At 37.1% G+C, this 24,853-nt stretch overlaps 2 protein-coding genes across 3 annotated transcripts in view; one reads left to right on the top strand and one right to left on the bottom strand.

Annotated features, from left to right (window-relative positions):
* Positions 1–8,882: 8,882 nt before the first annotated feature.
* On the bottom strand, positions 8,883–10,166 carry map1lc3c (microtubule-associated protein 1 light chain 3 gamma). Its single transcript, XM_065259347.1, has 4 exons — positions 10,050–10,166; positions 9,913–9,968; positions 9,736–9,842; positions 8,883–9,349 (listed from the first exon to the last, which is right to left on the bottom strand). The coding sequence occupies exons 1-4, from the start codon at positions 10,105–10,107 to the stop codon at positions 9,160–9,162; spliced, it is 411 nt and encodes a 136-aa protein (XP_065115419.1). The 5' UTR covers positions 10,108–10,166; the 3' UTR covers positions 8,883–9,159.
* A 2,210-nt stretch (positions 10,167–12,376) lies between these two features.
* strn (striatin, calmodulin binding protein) overlaps positions 12,377–24,853 on the top strand; it is a 52,196-nt gene continuing 39,719 nt past the window's right edge. For both annotated transcript variants that reach the window (XM_065259247.1, XM_065259246.1), the window contains exon 1: positions 12,377–12,775. In XM_065259247.1, the coding sequence (XP_065115319.1) occupies positions 12,557–12,775 (219 nt within the window). In that variant the 5' untranslated portion in view covers positions 12,377–12,556. The remainder of the gene's footprint in view (positions 12,776–24,853) is intronic.

Below are 24,853 nucleotides of genomic sequence, written 5' to 3'. Positions count from 1 at the left end.
TCATTATACACGCTGAAGTAATGTAACGGAGGTCAGGACTGGAAATACATCACATTATATATATATATTTAATGCTGTAGTAATCTCTGTTTCTCTCTTGGTGTGACCCGGTGTGCATCAGTGTGGATCAGCTCCAGTTACCATTAATGGAAAGTAGAGCGAGTGTGTAAAGCTCAGTGTTCACCTGTCTAAAACATAATCAGCTGACAAACCTAGACAACATTTTCATGCATGGTATACAGGCTTTAAAAATCTTCCATACAGTTTTTCATTCATTAAAAATAGACGACGGGGTTAGAGGAAAGAATGCACAGTTTGTACCGTATAAAACTCTTCATTTATGTCTACAGAAAGCCCCTGCAAAATATAAAAACCTCACATGTCTGTGTGTCTGGGCCAAGCATACTTTGTGGATGGAGATTTTAAGAAAGGAAACTGTATGTTTATAAGTTTACTCTCTCTGGAGTGCTGTTGGTATTTGAGTTGGATTTCAGTGAATTGATGTCGGGCCAAACATCTGCCTTTACTGCTTAAAACAAAAAAAGAAATCACATTCTCCAAGCTTCTGTTTTCTACCTTAAACATTTCTTCAAATATGCTGGAGTTTAACCCTTTTACTCAAAGCAAATAGTTGCACATTTTTTCAAATTTTTTTTCATGAGTTCACTTCAGTAGCTTAAATTGAATTAAATACGTATGATTACAGTATTTGCATGCTACATCAAGAGTACTTATAGTAATTTCTGATACTTTTTCATTTGTATGAGAGGTTTTGCAAAAAACTTATCAGTTTCACTTTCCAAGATTGAGGTCAGTGGCTTGACTCCCAGATGACTCCATTAGCAACCAAACGTCCAGCCTGTCTCCCAACAGCTGCTAAAGGCCAATGGTGTAACTTATTCCTGTCTGCATCTTTAGCTTCTTCCAGATTCTGGAAACCTAATCTCCATGGGGACGAGTGGAGAGCGAGAGAGAGCTGTGATGGCCGTTGAGTTGGAGACAAGGAGCGTCTTTGTGTTAGAGAATGAAAGATGAATGTTCTCTAGACGTCTGGACTTCACTCTTCCAGCTGTCACTGATGTGTGGAAAAGTAAACGACTCGGCCTGACCCCAACCGTCAACCGCTGCAACTTTCTTCTCTTGTTTGGATGAGATACAGATAAATACTGCTCGCTGTACTCCACCAGATCCTTCATCCACCACCAACACTCTTAGTGCTTCTCTAAGCATAAAAACTCACTGTGATTGGTCAAAACACTTAACCAACAATTAAAACTACCAAAAAATGATTTGCATTAGACCTCTCCAGGGAATATAACTTCAAATCAAGATTTATTTTTTTCTTACCCAATGCCAATTTTTTTTTCTGTGTACACATTAATGTATTCTGTTTTTCTCTTCTGGAGCAAATTGATACTGATCTTTTTTTATTGATATTGATAACTCATGATATTTATACAATTATATTGGTACCTCGTGATATTGACATTTTGATGTTGATAATTCGCGGGGTTGATAACTCGTGAAACTGGTAAACATGGCATTGATAACTTGTGTCATTGATTGACTCAGTATTGGTACCTCGTTGCTAAATTTATTTTGATACCTCATGATATTGGTAAATTTATGTTGATACCTCGTGATATTGGTAAATTTATATTGATAACTCATGATATTGATCAAGTTGATATTGATAACTCGTGACATTGATTGACTTGGTATTGATACCTCGTTGGTTAATTGATATTGATAACTTGTGAAAGTGATAAAGTTTATATTGATAACTCCTGATATTGATTTGATAACTCGTGATATTGATCACTTGTATCATTGGTTGACTCGGTATTGATACCTTGTTGGTAAGTTGATATTGATAACTTGTGAAACCGCCCAAGCTTATATTGATAATCGCGACATTGATAAGGTTGTTATTGATAGCTTGTGATATTAAATCATGATCATTCGTGATATTGATAAACTGTAATATTGATCAAATGTATATACCTCGTGATATTGGTAAATTAATATTGATAACTCTTGATATTGACAACTGGTGCCATTGATTGACCTGGTATTGATACCTCGTTGGTAAATTGATATTGATAACTCGTGAAAGTGATAAAGTTTATATTGATAACTCGTGATATTGATTTGAAAACTCGTGATATTGATCACTTGTATCATTGGTTGACTCGGTATTGATACCTCGTTGGTAAGTTGATATTGATAACTTGTGATATTGATCAATTGTGATTTATGATATTGACACAATTTAATATTGATAACATTTATATTTATACCTCGTGATATTGGTCAATTGATATTGACACATCGTGATATTGCTAGAGTTGATATTGATGACTTGTGATATTAATAAAGCTGATATTGATGACTTGCGATATTGATGACTTGTGTCATTGATTGGCTCAGTATTGATATCGTTTGTAGATTGATATTGACCAAGCTTATCTTGATAACTCTGTATATTGAAATTGGTAACTCGTGATATTGGTATATTGATCTTGATCATTCGTGATATTGATAGATTATAATATGGATTACATTTATATTGACGACACATGATATTGGTACATTTATATTTTTAACTCATGATATTGATATTGATGACTCGTGATATTGATAAAATGCCATTGAAAAGTTGTGATATTGGTAAATTGATATTAATAATTCACCGTATTGATAACTTGTGTCATTGCTTGATACTGTATTTATACCTCATTGGTAAATTGGTTAATTGATATTGTTACCTAGTGATATTGATAACTTGCAATATTTTTAACTTGTGGTATTGATAAATATGTATCATTCGTTATATTGATACCTCGTGATATTGATAACTCATGATATTGATTAAATTGATAACTTATCTTGACCAATGGTATGTTTAAAAAAAATTATCCAATCAAATGCTTTAGAATGAAACTGCCCCACCCCCTGAATACCCCTGCGATAAACTACAAAAAAGCATATCATTGTTTTTTTAAACAAGCTCTTTGATAGGTTAAAAAATAATTAAATATTAAAGTAAATATGTCAGCACTGAACAGAAAACAGAGAGGAGAAATGGATGAAGGCCTTTGAAATCAATGCATCAGGTAAGAGTTCATTAGCTTTGTTTTATTTGTGATGATCAGAGCTGTAATGATGCGCAGTAAAATTGAGGTAAAATCAGGGTAATAATGAAAATGTGTTTGTGGTTATATTTGTATATGTACAGGGACATTTAAGCGTGTGTTATTCTGTTTGTTTATGGATCTGTGTTCATTGTTTGTGTTTATATTTGTGGCTTTGCGTGCGTATGTGAGATTTTTCAGGCCGTTTATTTGTGTTTGTCTCGAGTTGTTTATGTGGGTGAGAGATTTTAACGCAACCCAGGATGATGCGGCCCTTCTTTTCCTGGAAACTATCATGGATGTGTGATTACAAAATTATGTTTTTGGGTCTTTTATCCTGCATCATTGATGTCGTGTGATGATACCGGAGGGGGGAGTGAAGCCAAAGCAGGATAACGTTTCACCGAAACACATGACGGGAGTCTCTCTGCACTTCTACTGATTCAATTAAACACTGTAAATAATTCAACTAATGCTGAAACAGAAGCTGGGCCTCATGGGATACACATGACATCATGAGTTAAAGAAAGGAGAAACCAGAGACTCGATCTCTCTGTAGTGTCACTGTCGACTCTGATCAAACCTCACCAGACAACACCAGAAAAAAAGGTTTGTGCAGACAGGTTAAACCTTCTTGATAAAATGTCAAGCTCACAGATTTCATGCTGTAAATGAAATTTCCAGCAGACCATCACGCAGCAAATCCCAGCCTGAATTTACAGAAGGATTCATGTGAATCTAATCAAGATAAGATGCCAATCTAACATGGAATTCAAATTTCTCAAAGCTTTTGTGTAGCTGTGCCTTTTTTAAATGGGTTTCTATATCAACTGATGTCATCAAGTCCTCTAACCAGCAATTTAATACTGCAAACAATTTTACAGTTATATTTATGCATTTGGCAGCCGCTTTTATCCGAAGTGTCTTACGGTACATTACAAAGTATACATTTTTTTTTTTTTTGTATCACTATGTGTGTTAAAACCCATGAGGTGTTCCCCATGAGCTCTGATACTGAGCTATACCAACAAATACATTTTTGGATTAGATCAGGTCCTGTCATGCATTTTATTTCTTTGAATATTCTGTTTTACTATAAGATATGTCGAAAGCTACAGACAGCAGACGACTCTGGGCCGGATTCGCACCAGATCAGCACTGGATCTGACTTTGGTGTGGATCCGGTGCAGATCCGGCTCTGGATAACGGCTGTCTCTCAATATTTCTGTGTTCTTCAGCGGTCTTACGTCCTCGTGTTCTCGCTCTACATCATCATTAACTGTCGAAGTTCAATTCCATTTCTCAAGAACGCAAGTATAGAAGACGCATGAAAATACCTGGATGTGTTCTTGATATCGAGGATGCATCGAGTGCAAACTTGCGCACTGAAATAACTTTAGCCCCCAGAAGTCATTGCGGCAAAACAATGGCGGAGGTCAGGTGACCAACAGGAAGATCGCACACGACTCAATTCTCACAAGTCCGTTCTTTGCGTTCTTGGAATTGAGAAACAGCCAATGACTTTACATTTTAACAGTACAGTCAAATTACTATTTAGACAACAAATGGTTTTTAAAGGGCACCTATTATGCTAAATCCACTTTTACAAGGTGGTTGGACATTATGTGTGAACACAACAACCGTACAATAAAAAAATCCACCTGTTCCTTGTTTATTATCCTCATTAAACTAAAGCTGTCTCATTAGACATGCCGTTTTGATTCTGTTAAAAAAAAAAACGCCCACTTACAGTCCTGCATTACCATAATTTCCACTCTTAGCAAATTGAACTCTGTCCACTAGATACTATTGTCTCAGACTGTATTAATCAGATCTATTTGAACTGAAAGCACTGTCTGTTTGAAGCTCATTTGCATTTAAAGGTACAGACATTAAAGCACATTTTTGCTTCCACCCACATTTTGGACATGCTATAATAAATGATCTGTGGGGTATTTTGAGCTGAAACTTTGCAGACACATTTTGGGCACACATGAGACTTATATTACATCTTGTAAAAAGGCCATTATAGGTGCCCTTTAAATACATCATGATATAATTCAGTGCACAAACACACCGAGGATCTCAGTGAAATTGACCAGCATGAATGTACAGTAAACACAATATATTAAACTTCAATCACCTTCATTTCTTTCTTTGATCAGTTTACCTGCATGAACTGGTTGTGTGGTACGGTAATCATGTTGTAAGCAGCTGATGCCACCAAAAATGATCTGTGATCAGTCGGTGAATGTCTCATTAGACCTTCACAATAATCAGGGCATTGTTTCTCTCTGATTCAAGATCAGCAGACATACACAAACATGTCACCATAGCCTCAATTTCTGGCAGTAAACGCCGCCTCATGTCCATTAGTTATCAGCTTCAGCTCTCAGGTTTGTAAGTGGATGATGGCCTGGGATTTTGTGTGATGCTGAGCTGCTGAAATAAACATGAAAGTGATTTGTGTTGAAGGGGTGGAGACTGAATGAAACGTAAACGGTCAAAGATTCAAAGTCATCATGCAATCACATGCAATGTTACCCTAAAATCTGATCTGAGGCCTGAGGAGAAAGAGACAGTGAATCCCATCCCTCTCTCTCTCTCTCTCTCTCTCTCTCTCTCTCTCTCTCTCTCTTTCTCTCTTTCTCTCTGAATGATACCACACTGCCCCCTTCAGCAGATTATTCAAGACACACGGCCATAACAGCCAATAGAAGTTACTACTTTCCTACTATATATAAAATGTTATTAATCTGCACAAACCTTTAACCGTAGTATTAAACTTCTGCAGGTTCTGGGCCATTAGACTTTAAAATCTGCTCTTTTCGAAGGACAAAACTCTTTCTATTTAAAGACAGGAGACATAAAACTCAACTCTGTTGATTATAAGCGGTTTAATGTTCTTAATAATGTTGTTTGCTAATTCTGAAGTGAAACGCCCCATAACGCATTATTGCCACCAGGAAGCACTTAAAACAAAAGGCTGATGATGCATTACATCATCTACACAGAATGTCTCATTTAACCTCCAATCCTATTAAATAATCATGTGTGCTTTTTATGGACCTCTAGGGATGGTTATGAATTATTGATTCGTACATGAGGGATTCGTTTAAAGATCTGCAGTCACCTGACCCTGTCTGTGCTGCCTGCCAGACATGCTGGGAGTGATGATGTCACTGCCAGGAATATTACTGGGATGGTCCTTTTCCATTTATCACATGAGCTGATCTTTGTCAGGCTGAGATGCATTGATTATGAGAAACAATGTAAAGAGAAGGCTGACATGTATTATTATTTTGTTTTAATGTCATGTAAAGGATCAGGTAAACCTAAAATACATGTCACTATGACAGAAGAGATGACCGGCCGTACAGTAGACACCTGATCAATGACCTCACACAAGCTTTTATCCTTTTGTGTTCACAGAATAAAACAGTGCACCAAGTAAATTACATTTTCGTTTTTGGGGTGAACTGTCCCTTTAAGGTCGCACACACACACACTGGCAGGGTCTCTCTTTTGTTGAAGGGTTTGTACTACAACACTGACAGCTTGTTCATTATGAATGTGTCCAGCTGGCATTGAAAACAATGACACGTTTGTTTCCACACTGGAATGCCAGGCATCAGTTTTCCCATCACCTGTCAGATTCCTAATGGTTGCCATAACTAAAAGTAATAAGAGCATGAAGCAAACTCCCCGCATCCCTGCACAACGAGATGTCCTGCATCACACATTAGATAGCATGTAAGCCAATAGCATGAAAACACTACAGGAGCGTTTAACAAGGATGCTCACAACTCCCATAAATCGGAGTTTCATTTAGTAACCTCCACAAGCAAATGAGACAACTTTAGATATATAGCAAGGGTAAAGAGTTATAACGTGAATATGGATAACATTGCTCAGATCATTTGGTCTTAACGGAATGTCAAAAAATGTTTTTCATATTAAAATCTCAAGACTTTTATTTACAGACTTTGGAAATCTGGTCTGAGATCTCTTCTAAAACTAAGAGGAGCCATTTGTGAGTCTAGTATCTCAAGAGAGATCAGTAAACATCTCTATTCACTCCCTGTTTTATAATCTTGCTGTCTATGAGAAACTATTATCATCAGAATTGCTCTTACATATTTGTTCAACGCATGATCTCACAAAGTTCCGTGAGAAAGATTTTTTGCTTACTTGTCCGTGGCATTCTCACGGATCTCTGCATTTTTCTGTGGCCCTACCACGGACTTTCTTTTCCATGGCATTCGCACGGATTGGTAACTCAACAGCTTTTTCCTATTTTCAAACCATTGTTGCTTCGGTTTACGGTTAGATTTTGTGTTTGCATAAGTATTTAACTTTAAGTATTGGTTTATATAATTTTTTCAGATTTATTCTTTTATATTTTATAAACTTTAAACAATTGTCGCCTGGCATTTGGGTTAGAGTTGGGTTTGGGTAAGGATGTCATTTTATGTAAATCTAACCCTAAACCGAAGCGACAATGGTAAGAAAAAGGACAAAACAGTTGAGTAACCAATCCGAGATAATGCCATGGAAAAGAAAGTCAGTGGCAGGGCCACGGAAAAATGCGGAGATCCGTGAAAATGTCACCGATAAATTAACAAGAAATTCTGTGACTATCCCATGGAAACTCGTGAGATCAGGTTGGTTCAAAGAGAATAAATCAGAAAAAAAAGAAATGTGATTAATAACTGATCGTGAACTCAATTGTTAAGGATAAATTAATACAGTTCGTGGTGTAAATGATGTGTGGTTGTGTTATCCATCCAGAAGTTAAAAAGACTCTGTGTAGTTTAGCATCTGCACAGAATGATGGGCTTCATTAACTTTAGTCCTGCATCTCACAGTGTAAATCATTATGCAGCATTAAACAGAGATCTTTTAGTCACATCAGAGCAGTAATTCATTTCAAACAACTTTATCTTTTCTATAGAAAACCAATCAACTGATGGCAAAAGTACATTTACACAAAAACACCTCAGAATAACTGTGCGTGCTATAGTGATAGATGATACGTTACTACTTTGATACTTTAATGGTTATCATATTCAATTCCCATTATATAAAGAGTACAATGACACTAGTCAACAATACATCATGCACAAGGAAATACAAACATGCCTTGAAGACCAAACTATCATATCAATCTGCATTCTATAGAGCAGTGGTTCTCAAACTGGGGACCCCGAGATGGTGCCAGGGGCCCCAGTTTTATGACATTTTATAATCTATATTAATTGATCATGAATCCTGTGTAATTAAACCTCAGAAAAATAAGGATACCAACCAACAGAACCACATTGTATATTTTAATAAGTTTTGGACAATTAAAATATTATGTTTTACAATATTATGTCATACATTCTCTTTGACGAGCCATACACCAAAAAAGTTTGAGAACTACTGCTATAGTGATTCATATCCTAAAAACACTTATTTCTTTAATATTGTTAAATGAAATCTAACAGTCCAGTGCAAACTGCAGTTATTTCAGTGTTAAATCTTTTTTTGTTCTGGATCTTTTAACAATACAAGTGCGCCATCTACAGGTGCAGAACTGACGTTTCAATACAGCAGATTGCCCAATTTTAACACAAAGTTTATTGCTGCATTAAGTTAATAAACTTTAAAGACCATTGTTTTAAATATATCCCCTACCCTATAAAACTTTACATGTTTTAATGTGCAGCATTTGTAGGTTAAATAAATTAAATGCATGCAGCAAACAAAAGTGAACAATACATTTTATTTTCACCACATAATTTACCACAGAGTTACATTAAATTTACTTTTTATTTCTCAGGCATAATTAAGGACAGTTTTAAAGCACGTGTCTTCTACAGACGCTTGCCATTAGTGACTAAAGAATTTATTACAATTAAAACATACGATACAAAAGGCAATAGTATATCTAAAAATAAGAGTTAACACTATATACAAAAGACTATAAATACTTGGTTTAGGGTGCAGCAGGTAAATACCGCTGTTAACACATCTAAACACTTCACGTATAGTTATGCATCATATTTTCACAGTGTCCAAACATCTCCTGTGAGGCGTATGTCATGTAAAGAAACCCATCCTCATCTTTATAGTCCTTATAGAGCTGGGCCATGGTCAGAGACATGCTGGCAATGCCAGAGTTATTAATGAGCAGATAAAAGGCATGACTGGGCATCAGAGTCATTCGATTCCTAAAAAAAAGATAAGTCAGACGTGAGAAAAACCACACAGACTGTGAGAAAGCGGTTAAACCCATCCAGGTGACTGATCAGCTGATGAAGGCGGCTCACATTAGAGAAATTAAGTACCATTATATTGGACAGGATTTTAACATTTTGCATTAAATACACAAACATATTAGATCTATATATGTGTGCACTATACACAACACAACGGCCATAAACTATAAAAACAATGCAATTCATTTAACTAGTAAGCTGGTATTGACATCAGCTGCCTTTTAAACTTATGAATATTCAACGTCAAGCAATGACATCATCAGCTGAATTTAAACGCCAGAAATCTCCGTTTTTCTCAAAGGAATTATTAACTATATATTTATTTACAGTTTATTTACCTGATGATTGTAACGAACTGGGTCATTGTGAGCTCTTGAGGAACGAGAAACTTTGTCTTGTCCAGGGGCGGTAGGTACTTTTCTCTTTGATATCGCTCAATAATCACCTAAAACATATTGTTGCTTAACACAAACAGACTATGATAATGAATTACGAAGACTTCATTCGCGTCTTACCGGAATCTTGGTAGGAAACTTGGTTCGGATTCCCGCCACCTCTTGTTTTCTAGTGGCTGACCAGATAATAAACAAACAGTTTTGACATTATATCAACAAACCATCTATTTTTAAACGAAATAACAGACTTAACTTACCTAAACTCTTTCTCTGTTTGAAAGGTTTGGGGTGTTGCGTTTTCTCAAATGGAGGCATGTTGTACTTCACCTCACCTCTGACCCGCGCGCGCGCACTAATTACTCCCGAACCGCATGTCAATCTAATTAAATACTCCGCGTCTGGTGACGTCATCGCGCACGAACAGCAGTCCTACAGCCATTAGATAAAAAATCCACAATATTAAGAAATACAGAGTGAATAATAAAAAAATTGTTATTCAGGTTTATATTAATATAAAAGCGTTATATACACTAATATTAACTGTTTCTATACTAAGTAATAAGCGGGAATATCAACATTCCTGTAAATGCGGTTCTGAATGGATCTTTGTTCAGTTCACAGTTTTTTTTCTTGAAATGAATGCAGGGATGTGTTCTTAAGGCCGCGGTATACTTTTTTTCCGCGTCCGCGTCCGGCTCGCGCGCGCACGCGTCCGCGCAGCTTTTCGAGTATACTCCCCGCGGCTACACGCGGATGGCCGCGTTCGACACTATACGCAATACAAATGATTTCTTATTCAAATTATTAGTCTAACAGGCTGTCAGGGCAGCACTGATTTGGCGACATTTACAGTACATTAAAACATTAGGATAGGAGAAGAAAAGTAACTCATCCACCATTGCAAACACAGTTTAGAACAAACAACAAGACAACAAAGAACAGGAATCAAACAAACATGCTCCAGAGCTTTCTGTTCTTGGAAGAAGTAAAAGTTAAAGAAGAAAAACGATAGTGTGTGTGCAAATGCTGTCTATTTCCTTTGTATAATTGTTTATAGTGGAGTGCACTGTCTAAATATTTTCACGCGCATGCGCTGTTGTACGCGGACTGTACGCGCACTGTCCGCGCGGTCTCAAATTTTGGGCTGCACGCGGACGGTCTGCGCGGCCGGCCGCTGACCCTCTTGATGACGAAAATGACGTCATGCGGACGGCGCGCATACGCGGACGTCCCTAGTATACTTTCGGCTTTAGACAGGGGTTTGTATTGTAGTGTTGTTTAACAGTTCTTGTACCTCCATTATGAAATAACTGACTTAAAACATTTTAATGAATTTACACACTGGAAAAGTGTATTTAGCACACCTTCTTTCATTATATCATTTAGTTTTATGAAAATTACTTTTATAAATATGTGTGTTTATTTAATATGTAATTTGGCTGGTAATTTTAATCCTGTGTTTTTATTCATATGGGTAAAGTATGTGTTTGGAGGACTGGTGCCTATTTTAACAACATAAATGAACAACTGGAATGATGATATTTAATCTAATAAAATATCAAACGATTCTGAACTACACATCCCAGCAGGCTCAGCGCACTCATCTGTGATTGGCTGTTTACTCTGCGAGTTGTTTGTTCTAGCCAATGAAACATTTCACGTTGGCAGCGATCTGTTGACCTGATTGTGGGCGTGAGATGAGCGGAAACCAGCGATGAGAGAAACTCGATTCATCTGAACCAAACGGTTCGTTTATTGAACGAACCTATTCGATTGATTCCCTGAATCACTTTAATCACAGCTGTACGCCTGTGGAAATTAACTTGTTCTTTAGGTAATTAATCACAAAATATATTACAATTAATATATAAGTAATATAATACATATAATTTAAATATCATGTAACTCAAATAAACAACATTATGCTATAAAATCTATGCTATAAAATTATAAAATATATACATACTTTAAAATGATAGTAAACCAATTTTATGTAAAAATATATACATTTTTATATAAAATATATAACTTTATATATTGCTTTCTCTTACAAATATATGTAAATTAAAAGTTCAAAACTGTTATTGTATTTATTTTTTTATTTTTTTATAACAAACCGTGTTATAAAAATATATTACAATACACAACTAATATTTCAATATAATACATGTAATTTAAATATCATATGTCATATAATATCATGATAATCTATAGTTAAACGATATTATATATAACATTATGCTATAAAATCTATGCTTTAAGTTTGTAAAGTATATGTACTTTTAATTTTATGTTAAATATATACATTTTAAAACTATAAAATAGTAAAATCTATTATATTAATTATATAAAACTTCATATTAGAATATTACTAAAATACATTTCTCTTACACATCTATGTAATCTTAAAACTGTTTTTTTTAAAACTGTATTTATTTATTTATTATAAAAACCGTGTTCTAAAATGATCATGTTGTGTCAGTTCCTCACAGTTCAGTGATTCACCAGCTGCTGCTAAATGATTCGGTTCGACCGAATATAGAGTGAATCAACTCCAGATAACTATTCAGAATTTCGAATCGGAGCCCAGTAGCGGAAACGTCATGAAGTGACAGCAGACAGCAGCAGCTCGTGTGAGTTGAGCGCTGCAGCCGCACCGTTTCCCCTTCGAGCACCGAGGCGGATATCGCAACCGAGAGAGAGAGCCATCGGACCAAATCCAGTGCCCGTGTGGTCGATCAGACCTCCGATTCCCGGCCTAGCCATGGACGAGCAGGCGGGCCCTGGTGTGTTTTTCAACAACAATAACAATTCGGTTCTTCCCGGAGGAATGAAAGCGCCACAACCGGGCGACGGCGGCGGCGGAGGAGAGGCGGCCCGAGCTCAGTACAGTATCCCGGGGATTTTACACTTTCTGCAGCACGAGTGGGCCCGTTTCGAGGTGGAGCGGGCGCAATGGGAGGTGGAACGGGCCGAACTGCAGGTAACGCGCGCGTTTCTGGCCTTTATTTTCTGAGGCGTTTTTAAACGCAGTCCGCGGCGCCAAAAGTCACAAACAGGCATTTGAAGGCTTGTTTTTCTGCTAACGCTAATCACACAGACGCGCGTGCGCGCGCGACCGCAGCACCAGCAGTACGCAGCTTGAGTTTGTCTGTAACTCAAATTGCTTTCTTCTCTTTGTGACTAAAACTGCTGAGAGAAGGAAAAGATTCATTTGCATAAAGGCATAAAAACATCTTCAGCTGTGCTGGAATTTCAAAAATGTGCATGAGAAATGTAAATTCCGTTTAGCATTTTATTATTAGTCTGAGGGGAATCCTGTGAAACCTGTCAAGTTCACATTTCATTTTCAAAAGGTAAATGATATTTTGTTTAAAGAAAGTGAAGCCTATTTTTATCAACAAGTGAAAACATTTTATGACTTTTAAGCATTTCCACATTCTCTAATGCAAAATCACACTCGAGTTGTTTTAGTAAATATTTTTATTTAAAGTAAAGTATTTGTAGATTACGATAGTGTAGATAAATGTTAAATCCTCCTTATATTTATATTGATTAAAATATATACATGTATTGTGTGAACAGGATGAACTGCTTTACGTTTTTCAATGAAATTTGCAAAAAATAACTAATGTAATGCAAAAATGACATTAATTAATTAATTAATGTAATGAGAAAGTCTTTTTGGTGACAAAGATAGGTTTCATTTTCTTTATGCACAATATAATAGTTTAATATTCATCCCTGAACTGTTGTTACCTTATTTCCCAGTATGACATCACAGTCACATCAGCTGTATAGAGAGCTGCCCACGTGACCAAGTGATAGACAAAACATACAGGTCTAAGTACAGTCGCTATCTGAACAACTGACTGATGTGTTTTGTCAAAACTATGCGGATGTCTCCACTGGCATAAAGACTAGGTGCTCTTCACTAGTGATCTGTTATTATCTAATGTTAAGTGATCTAGTTGTCTCTCTCTCTCTCTCTTATGATAATTGCTTCAAATCGTTCAATTACATTTGCAAGTCACTTTGGATAAAATGATGATTTACGGAATATTCCACTTTCATGAAAAAATCCAGATAATTTACTTACCCACATGTCATCAAAAATGTGAATTTAATAAAAGAAAGACCTAAAGGGGTGGTTTCTGGGACAGGGATTAGTTTAATTAGGAAATATAACTAGTTTGAAGTTGCAAACATGTATTACTAAAATGTTACTTGTGTGCATTTTGAGGCAAAACAAAGGGCACTGATGTATTTTAGTGCAAGTTGTTTTCAGTTTGGATATTTATTTTAGTCTAGGACTAGTCTAATCCCTGTCTGGGAAACTGCCTTAAAGTGTTTTGAAGAAAATATTCCAAGATTTTTCTCAATTTAAGTGACTTTATTGGACCCCAAATAGTTTCAATGCAGTTTAAAATTGCAGTTTCAACGCAGCTTCAGTGGGCTTTAAATGATCCCAAACGAAGCATAAGGGTCTTATCTAGTGAAAAGATAGTACATTTTCGCCAAGAAAAAAATGCACTTTTAAACCACAACAACTTCTCTTGCACTAGCCGTGTGACCCGGCAGCGTGACCTTGCATATTATGTTATCATGTCCCAAAATCCTGGAATGTTTTCCTCAAAAAACTTAATTTCTTCTTCACTGAACAAAGAAATACATAAACATCTTGGATTACAGGGGTGAGTAAATTATCAGGATTTTTTTATGAAAGTGGAGTAATCCTTTAAATGTCTTGGATTAACGACTGCGGTGATAGTGGCAAACTTCTGCGTACTCAAGTATTACAACGTTTCATTTACCTGTTAGTGCTTGACATTGAACGATTGAGATATTCAGACCTAAAAGGCAGCAGTTGATTAATGAAGTGGAAATGTTTGTGTATGGATCATTTATCCTGACGTTTTTTCATGTGGCCTGCATGTTTTATTATGCGTGATGAATGAAGGACAAACCAGAACGTGCTAGTGGAAATTTTATAGTATCATGTGATGGCAGAGGTTGTTTTCAGTTTTCTTGTTCTTTGAGTTAATGTCTAACAGGACAGTAAAGTGATCAGTGTCACATTATCTTGCAGTACTTTTAAATATCGCTTTTATAACCAACATTTCTTTCATGACTCTTGAGTGGGTGACTTCATGGATGTAGCAAATAAGAAATTACCCTATGGGCACATTCACAATCCATTCAATTGAATAAGATTAACGGTGTTGATATGTTGGGCCCCTACTACCTGAGTTTTGAGACTGTGGTGGTGATATTAGCATGACGAATGAGTGACGGAGGTTTTAACTGTGTCGTGCACAGGCTAGAGTTTGTGTGGGCTCAACTCTGTTACTGTGATGCTGCTGTGAAACGCAGCAGCTGAAGAGTTTATGAGCTGTGATGCTGCTGGTGACTCATACTGCTGATGCTTAGCTTTCTCTCTCAGACTCTTTCTCATTCCCTCTTTCTGTCTCTCTTTGTTTCTCTTTCTCTCCCTCTCTGTGCTGTTAGCTGTGAAACAGAAATGCCAGGCTTGACCAGAGAGGAACGTTTGTAAAGCGTGCATGTGGCTGTGACTTCTGTGTGGTGGTTCTCCACAATTCAGAAGATGAGAGCTGCTTTTAAAAATTGGTTGATGATTTTCAGGATGTTCAATTCTGCTTGGAACAAAAACAAAACTGTCTTGACTCTCGTTGAATGCTTTGAATGAACAAAGTGCTTGTCAAACCTGATGTGGAGTGATAGAGGGCCACAAGATTTGAATACAGGTTTGGGAAAGAGAGAGAGGTATATGAGTTTACACAACTATGTTTTGACTGTTTGTGTGTTTTGACTGTGTGTGTGTGTGTGTGTGTGTGTGTGTGTGTGTGTGTGTGTGTGTGTGTGTGTGTGTGTGTGTGTGTGTGTGTGTGTGTGTGTGTGTGTGTGTGTGTTTTGTCTAGGAATGGCAGTGATGTTTGACCAGCACGTGTTTTAGGAGTGTAAGAAAATTTGTATACATGTGTGTTTACGAATATTTTGTTTGCCGATACTATATTGATTCTCAAAAAAAAAAAAAACGCAATATAGATTTTTTTCATACAAGATTTGTGGCAGTAGTTGTTTTATTTTAAGTGTACATCCTCTGTCTTCTTACCTCTAAACTAGGGCCGCACAATATATCGATAAATTATAGCTGTCGTGATAGCGGTATGCGATATCTCTATCACGGAGCGCTTCGATAACTTAAATTTATTTTGCGTGTCTTCATTTGTGTGTTGCATGCTTAGATTGTCCAAATTAGACCAATCAGAAGGGGCCTTACTAAATACCCACCAAGTAGGTCTTATGTTATACTATTGGCTAGACCACGGGCGTAAAGGTGAACCGATCGGCTTAAAGCAGAGAGCAGAAAATAAATGTGGCAGGAGTAGAGACAAGCAAGGAAAACTACGAACTTGTGCCTAAAAAGAAAGGTACGTCTGAAATAGTTTTTTTTATAGCCTGAATTAGATTTAATTACATCGGAAGAATATGTGATGCCTGTTTATTTCAGTATGATAATTACATATCTAAATTATAAAAAAATAGAAATATCGTCACCGCAACAGCCGAATCGCATATTTTCTCAATATCATGCAGCCCTACTCTTAACTTCAAGTGTTAGATTAGATTAACTTTATTAATCCCCGAAGAGTAATTCGCACACCACAGCAAGCTCACCACACACAATCATAAATAGTATTAAAATACAAAAAATAAATCTAGATAAAAAGTACTCGCATAGGGCCACACCACTAATGTTAAGGTTCGCTGCTAGTAACAGAGGATAAAAGTGTGGATTCCAGTTCCCGCTTTGGTGTACAAAGTCAAAGTGTGGCATCATTCCCGCTTTCGTTACAGACAATGAATGCACATAAGAGATTAGCAAAAGTCATGAGATGTGTAAAATGTGCGATGTCAACTTCAAATATTCGAACAACACAACCAAACTGAGAGCGGACTTAACAAGGCACCGTCCTTATGTACAGCTAACAGAACAACAGCAGCTAAAAGATAAGATCACCTTCAACTTACTCTGGAGCAAGTTCAAACATCAAAGTTAAATAATACAATTGCTAAGGTTTTCATACGGTGGTGTGTTTTTGATGATTTTAGCTTTACTTAAATTATATCTTCTTCTTTTCCCCCAAAATAAATATTCCAGTATACAGCCTTGCCTATAGCACAGCAGCGCATTGTATCGTATCGCAACAACAGTATCATGAGGCATATCGCCAGATTCTTGCCGATACACAGCCCTGGCACGTGAAGTCTCCATCCAGTCATGACAAAAGTTTGTTTGGCAGCTTTCTGTTCTGTAGAGTCCAGACAAGCATTTGCATTAGTAACAGCCTATCTGAACTTTACTTCCCAGATATCTTCACAGTTGTTTATCCTGCATACATAATATACATTTGGTTGGTTCTCCTAAACCGTGTAATTCTGATTTAGGATGTGTCCCGAAGCATCAGTCACCCCAGGATTATTTAAAGGGACTTCCTTATCATGTCTGATGGTTTAGACATTTAGTGTATGTCAGTTTCTGATGCATCAGATGCCATTATCAACCACCACACTGCATGCACAGAATAAATGGATATCATCGGTATTGTATGCAAAAAGCAAGCCACTTTGCAACAATGCACATTCCAAGGAAACTGCTACAGAAATAAAATCAAATTTAAATGATATTAAACAGACAAGATGATTTCAGACATTTTGACTTCCTACCCCAAATTTTGACATCTCAAACAGCTGTAATCTGAGATTCTCTAGGGTTATCCTAATTCTTCAGAGCCCTTCCTCTAATCTTATACTTGCTCTTTTTGTAGATGACACTCAGAAAGGAGTCCTGCACAAAGGACGGTCAAAAAAGTAAATAATTTATTTAGACCTGGGTGTCCCTCTGCTCTGGCTGCGTTTGAGTATTCATGTACGCGTTCGAGCGTGTGAATGCTCGCCCATCTGTGTGTGCCATCTGACCTGACAGCAGATGAGACCTGTTGGAAAAGCCTATCATGTTCTGCTTTCTCAAATTTCTCTGTCTTTGGATCGTACACTCAGCCATGTGTTGGGTGTTGCCGCCCTGTTTTGCAGGAGTTTTGCACTAGCTGTTAAAACGGTCACAGATTGCTTTACTTTTTTACAGATAAAGTGCATACTAATCTTAGTGTAATATGCCAACTTGGATAAGTCCTTAAAGCAAACCTCTTAATTTTATACTTTGATTTTTAACTAATAACCAATTAGCTGGCAGCTTTGAAATGAGCTCTTTAAGCTCCGTGATCTTGTTTTCTAAGAAAAGCAGTCATTTGGAAAGCCACGTCTCATTGGAACCAGTACATCAGCTTTAGGCCCGACGTGCTTTGTAACGCCACCCTTTAAACTAGTGCAGGTCTAGCCATGTATGGAAAGGTATGAACCCTTGCCTGTTGTGTCAGGTACATGGTGTAGAAACGCCCTGCTTCACACCTTGTTTTTTACTGACATTACCATGTGATGTAAATATTGCAAACTGCTCGAAATTAGGTATGGAAATAGGACATACGTTGCATGATTTATTACTGTTCAGGGTTTCCCGCAGAAAATTTGTTAGGTGGTAGGGTTGGGCAAGTGGGCGGGCAATCAAAGGGGCGGGGCGTATGCGTCATGATGAAAAATAAAATACTCAAATAAAACTTAATTTTGAAGAAACTATGACAGAAAATGAACGCATACTAAATAATTAATGAATTAAATGTTTTTAACAGATACCTCTAATGGGAATAGCTGCGTGATGAAGTGAAACTAAAGGGTTAATAAACACAAAGCGATGATAGATGACGCAAAAAAGGTAAAAACTGATTATTTCCCATTATTAAAGGAATATTCCATTTTCTTAAAAGAAAAATCCAGATAATTTACTCACCACCATGTCATCCAAAATGTTGATGTCTTTCTTTGTTCAGTCGAGAAGAAATTATGTTTTTTGAGGAAACATTGCAGGATTTTTCTCATTTTAATGGACTTTAATAGAGCCCAACATTTAATACTTAACTCAACACTTAACAGTTTTTTTCAACGGAGTTTCAAAGGACTATAAACGATCCCAAACGAGGCATAAGGGTCTTATCTAGCAAAACGATTGTCATTTTTGACAATAAAAATAACAAATATACACTTTTAAAGCATAACTTCTCATCCAGATCCGGTCGTGATGCGTCAGCGTGACCCCACACAATACGTCATGACGTCAAGAGGTCACAGAGGACGAACGCGAAACTCCGCCCCAGTGTTTACAAGTGTTGAGAAAGAGGACCGTTCCTACGTTGTTGTATGTCAACTGATACTAATTAATGTCTTTGTGTCAGTTTATTGTTTACAATGGTCCGCAAATGTGCGTTTTTATATATGTAACACGTGACCTCTCTACTTCACTACGCATTTACGTTAGGTCGCGCTGGACCTTTTTTTTTTTTTTGGACGACCTAGTTAAGGTGGTAGGGTTTCCTAGCTTAGGCGGGCTGCCTAAACTGAAATGTGCTGCGGGAAACCCTGCTCTTGTGTATACCTGTTGTTCAACACTGGGTAAAATCACTGATTTATCAATAATTTTCTGTATTGAATGAAATGAGTCTCTTGTCTATTATTTTGTATCGTTTGTATGTTCCGGATTAGCATTAGGACATATATAAATAAGGCGTATAGAGTGCAGTAGGTCAAGATTTCAATCTCACATACTTTAGCAGAACAGAAAACTTAATTTAGCCCACTACTGACCCAGATTGATGCATTTCAGTCATGATACAATACACAAAACTATTCTGATGTGAATCACCTGTTCAACAGCTACTTTATACTGTATATTGCTGCACAATATTATAAACGACAACTTTTAAAAAGCACCTTATGTTGATAAAAACATAATGTAATAGAATGTGTTTGTGTGATTTATGGTTCATGAAACACATTATTTTCCACATTGCTCCTCTATGCCCTGCTTCCCTGAAACGCGTTGGTTTTGAAAAGCGAAGTGTCCTCCGATTGGCTGGCTAACCAGAATGTGTGGTTGGCCTGAATACCTCTGACGTCAGCTGGAAATGTGACTTTTACTACCATATTTGAAGATTAGCTCCCAACGCAATACTGACAGGAGTTAATCTTGTCTTTACTACGTTATTAATATGAGGAAAATCTGATCCAGAAAATGCAGATGACTTTACCAGCACAGCTTAAGCAGAACGTAACAGATTGGTAAAATAAGGATACTTAAACATAAAACCATGTCTGAATTTGTGATCTTCGAAAAGACAACAAGCACTACTCTGCACTGCTTAACACTTTTGTTTGAATCATGGTTTAGTCAGCAGTAAAGTCTTTAAATATAAAAACATTGACTACTTACAGGCTGTATGTCATGATCAGGTGAGATTATAATAATGATCAATGGTCAACAGGTCCAGGAATTAAACTGTTGCGCGTCTGATCTTTGTGTTTGTTGTAGACCAAGAAAAGAGATTTAAGATGACTCGCGTCATCGTTTACTTTGGGATTTGTACCTTTTGCATATCGTTAAAGTTACACACCCAAAGGAAATGTAAAATCATGAATCAAATAATAGGTGCTCTTTAACCTTAGTTCACATTATAGAAACTAAATCTCTTAATTAAGATTATTTAATACGATTACTATGTGGCTTTGAAAACATGCATTTATTTAACCTTTTTATTAAGTAGGTGTTGTAATATGTTACACGTGTCAAAGCAGTGGTGCCATACAAACGCATCGGTCCAGCAGCATGCAATTTATATTTTAAGAGCACAATTATTGTTTGACCTCGACTATCTTAAGAATGATAAATTGCACAAGCCTATTATGAAGACTCTGTGTGCACATTGTAAGATGACATCTTACAGCTTTTATTCTTAAAATGCTTTTTTAAGCAACTTAAATATTCCCCTGTGCACCTTCACACATATTAAATCGAATAAACGCAAATGCAGCAATACTTAAATACTTTTAAATACATATTTAAAAACGTCACTTGCTTAAAAATATCTCCTCCTACATTTCTGAAAACCTCCCTCAAACTCTTTTGATTTGATTTCTGTGGGGAGATAAACGTGTGGGCGCTCGATTAAACGAAACACTGTTAAAACCTATAACTGTTCATTTGAATTGCAAAAAGATCGTTCAGGCGTTCATGAGGTCTTTTATAAGCTGTGTTTTTGTTCAGCGTGTTCAAAGAGAAGATGACACACCGGTAATCCACCCACACTCGCCCGACACACTGCACCTGCCCTCGGGGAGCGCACAAATAATCTATAACAGCTTTTTACAGGACCGGAGAGTCAACTACTTAGACGGCAGAAGCCATTAAGTGACCCCCTAAACAGTGTGCTTACTGGGGTAAAGAAGTCATTAAAGGATGTCCTCTGTAGTTTGCTGTATGGGGAACTGAATTAGTGTCTATTTTGGGTGATGGGGCGTTGTGTTGCTTGTCTCTCTCGTTCTCTCTCGCTCTCCTCATGGCAACCCTGAATACAGCAAATCAGGGCAACCTCATTCATTTATAACTTTCAGTAAGGTGTTCCACGAAGGCTTGCCCAGCTGTATGATTGACATATTGTTATGTTCATGGTTAGCCACAGCTAATAAAATAATCAGATTGTGTGCAGATGATCAGTTTATTATGTAAACCAGTGGTTTTAGAACTAAGGTAAGCGTTAGTTTCGTTGTTATAATGGCATGAGGGTGCGATAATGATTTGTTTTGGATTACTCTTTATTACATCATTACACACATACAGGAGTCTCCATCATGTGTATTAATCTTATAATAATGATGGCCCTCTGCTCCAATGGGAAAATTTGGACACTTTTAATGTCCTCCACACACACCTGGCAACAAAGGTATTGAAAATAAATCCATCGCATCCAGCTGACCTTCATCTTATTTCTATCTCTAGCTTCACTTAGACTTCTGTAATGTTTATCAAGATGACTGTAATCAGTTTCTTTAGCATCCAGTTAAAATAGCGCAGTATGCTGGATGGTAATGGGTCATTGCGACCTTGCGATGTATTCTCAATTTTCTCAAATCATCCTCGTGAGTGCTGGCTAATGATAAGAGCTGCTAGGAGTGCACAAAAAAACGTTATTCGTCAAAGCGCGGGAACAGAACAGTCGGGTACTCAGTCATTTCAAACCACACAAATAAACCACAGCTCCTCCCCTGCACTTTGCACAAGCAACATCAAACCGTCACTGCATTGCTGAACACAGACACACACACACAGTTGTGTTGTGTTGCTCAACGTGTGGGCCGTTCACAGTTTCCACACAGTTAAATTCACACTGAGCTTTCTGTGTTGTCTGTGTAACAACATTAAATCCCTGCTTAGACGCTGACTTGTACATACCATTCATAACCGCTGCAGAGATGTTGATGGTATTTTATTCATGTTCATTTGAACGTTTTCTGTTTACTCATTACAGTCTTAAAAAAAAAACGTTTTTATTATCAAGCAGTTAATACAATGTTTAGCTTAGGGATGTATAACGATTAATCGTGATTAATTTATAGCAGAATAAAAGTTTTTTTACATCATATATGTGTGTGAACTGTGTATAATATTATGTGTATTTAAATATGCACACATGCATGTATAATTTTAAGAAAAAGTTTTATTTATATATATATACATAAATTATACATAAATTTACAAATGTATATACACGTAAACATTTCTTAAATATATACATGCATGTGTGTGCATTTATCTATACAAAGTTATTATACACAGTTCACACACATATATGATGTAAACAAAAACTTTTATTCTGCTATAGATTAATCGTTATGCATCCCTAGTTCAGCTGTTTTGGGTATTTGGATGAATCTCATGAAGGGTAAAATTTTAGTTCAATAAGTGAAAAAGCCAAAGACTGCTCAGTGTTTCCTCTAGGATTTTTTCCAGCTGTGGCGGCAGGGGGCGCCCATGATGATTATAAATGTACATTCTTTTTTTTAATGTAGAATATAGACTACATTAAACTAACATGTATTTTTTTAATCATTTTCATCCTGTCATTTACTTTTCCTTATATTTATAGCATATTGCTTTTCTATATTTGATCTAAAAATACGTTACATAGCTACGTAGTACGAATCTTTCATTGTAGTTTTAATGTAATGTGCATTGCAAGCGTTACAGTTCCCTGTTGCAAAGTCATACACAGTCCTGTTTGATAATCCGCACCGCTGATTGACAGAACACCCGACCAGTTATCCGACATCAGCAGCAATTTTATTCCACACCCAACCCGTTTGACTTAAAGACATAAAGATTTGACACCGCAAATCGCGCAGTTAAATATAAACCTTTAACGGTCTTCAAACAGAGCTAAAACACAAATAGGCACAGGGCCATTTAAAAACTGCTACCTATCGGAATCGAGTCGAATTCTGGTCTTGGATGTTAGACCCGCCGTTCACTCTTTGCCTATTGAGTCCCGACCTGCATCTACACGCAAATGACACGTTAATATTATTACACCCGTTACATCAAATATTATGCGTTTCACCAGCGGGTACCCCGACCCTGCTGTCTGAAAACAGATGAAACCGTCTCACCATCCGCCTCAAGTTTTTATTACCAACGTCCTTCTCCTCCCACGGGAATAATGTAAGTTTCCTTCCAAACAGATTTGACTATTAATGTCTTTCAGTCCCATATTAGTAGTATTCAGTATTTAGCCTTTTGTTTTTGAACAAATATGTTGTCATTTCATATGAAACTTTGTGAGTGTCGATCTACAGCAGATTGACAGACAGCTGAGCGGTCAGCAGCAGCAGTGCCTATTCTGAATAACTAATGGCCTGATAACTTGATAATATGAGTACATTGATTACAAATGAATGTCCAAAAAACTCGTAATATGTTAAATCAAAAGTTTAATCATGTCTTTTCACGCAGCCCTGCCGTGAATACGCAAAACTGAGACGTAATCATCATCTGTTGATTTAAATCTATTGTGCATGAAACTAAACCCCTGAGGGAAAGTATAATATTTTAGGAGATTTATTTATAAATGAGTGAACAACGCGAATCCAGAAGACAACCAGTCTGACAGGTCGGACATTTCGGTAGCTTTATTTTGGGAGCTAGCTGCCGCCGTGGGTTTTGTCTAGAAGGGATACAGCAAATGCCAAGAGGTTTAGGATTAGGTCGTTTGGAGGTAGGATTACGATGAAAACAGCGGCTCTGCCTAAATGAGATACAAATACATTCTAAATCCTTTGAAATGTTGTGTTTAGAGTTGGGTTTGGGTGAAGGATTACTAGAATAAAACAGTGCTCATCCCGCGAGATTTCGTTTGCGGTATCCCTTCTATCCACTACCGCAGGCGTGGCGGGGATGTTTTAAGCGTGGCGGGCCGCCACGGTAGAATATATATAGCAGAAACACTGCTGCTATTTATGCCACCAAATTGTGACATTTGAGATATCAGTATGGTTAAAACTTCTGGTAAAAACTAGGGTTGTAATGATTAGGCCTGTCACGATAAACGATAAATCGATTAATCGCACGGTAAATAAAACGAGCTCGATCATTTTTTTCGGCCGCAATAATTCACATTTGCATGCTTGTTTGTTTTCCTTGTCTCTCTCTCTCTCTACCAAAGAGACTGGATGACCGCTCCGTGCAACGAGTGACAAGAAGTGAACCCTCGTCAGTCATTTGTCAGTCGCATGATCTGTGTGGGGAGGGTGGACTCCTGGCGTAGCCTATCACAGTAGGCGTACTGTGATATTGGCCGCGTGAGGAGTGTAGCAGGAGAAAACACTTGAGACGAGAGTTGGAGAAAAAGATAGATTTACTAGAGGCTGTTTACACTTGTCATTAACATGCGTTTCATCGATCGGATCACAATGTTTTACGTATTTTCTGACTTTTCTGACACAAGGTGAACAGTGCTATTTTTAGCCTTTCATTGATAAACTAAAGCGGGTGATCTCCGCAGTTTCATTTTGCAAGCGTGTGAAAGTTGCGCGATCTTAT

Source organism: Paramisgurnus dabryanus, chromosome 14 (assembly GCF_030506205.2).
Source record: "Paramisgurnus dabryanus chromosome 14, PD_genome_1.1, whole genome shotgun sequence".
Lineage (NCBI taxonomy): Eukaryota > Metazoa > Chordata > Actinopteri > Cypriniformes > Cobitidae > Paramisgurnus > Paramisgurnus dabryanus.
This window is presented reverse-complemented; position numbering and strand designations above follow the sequence as displayed.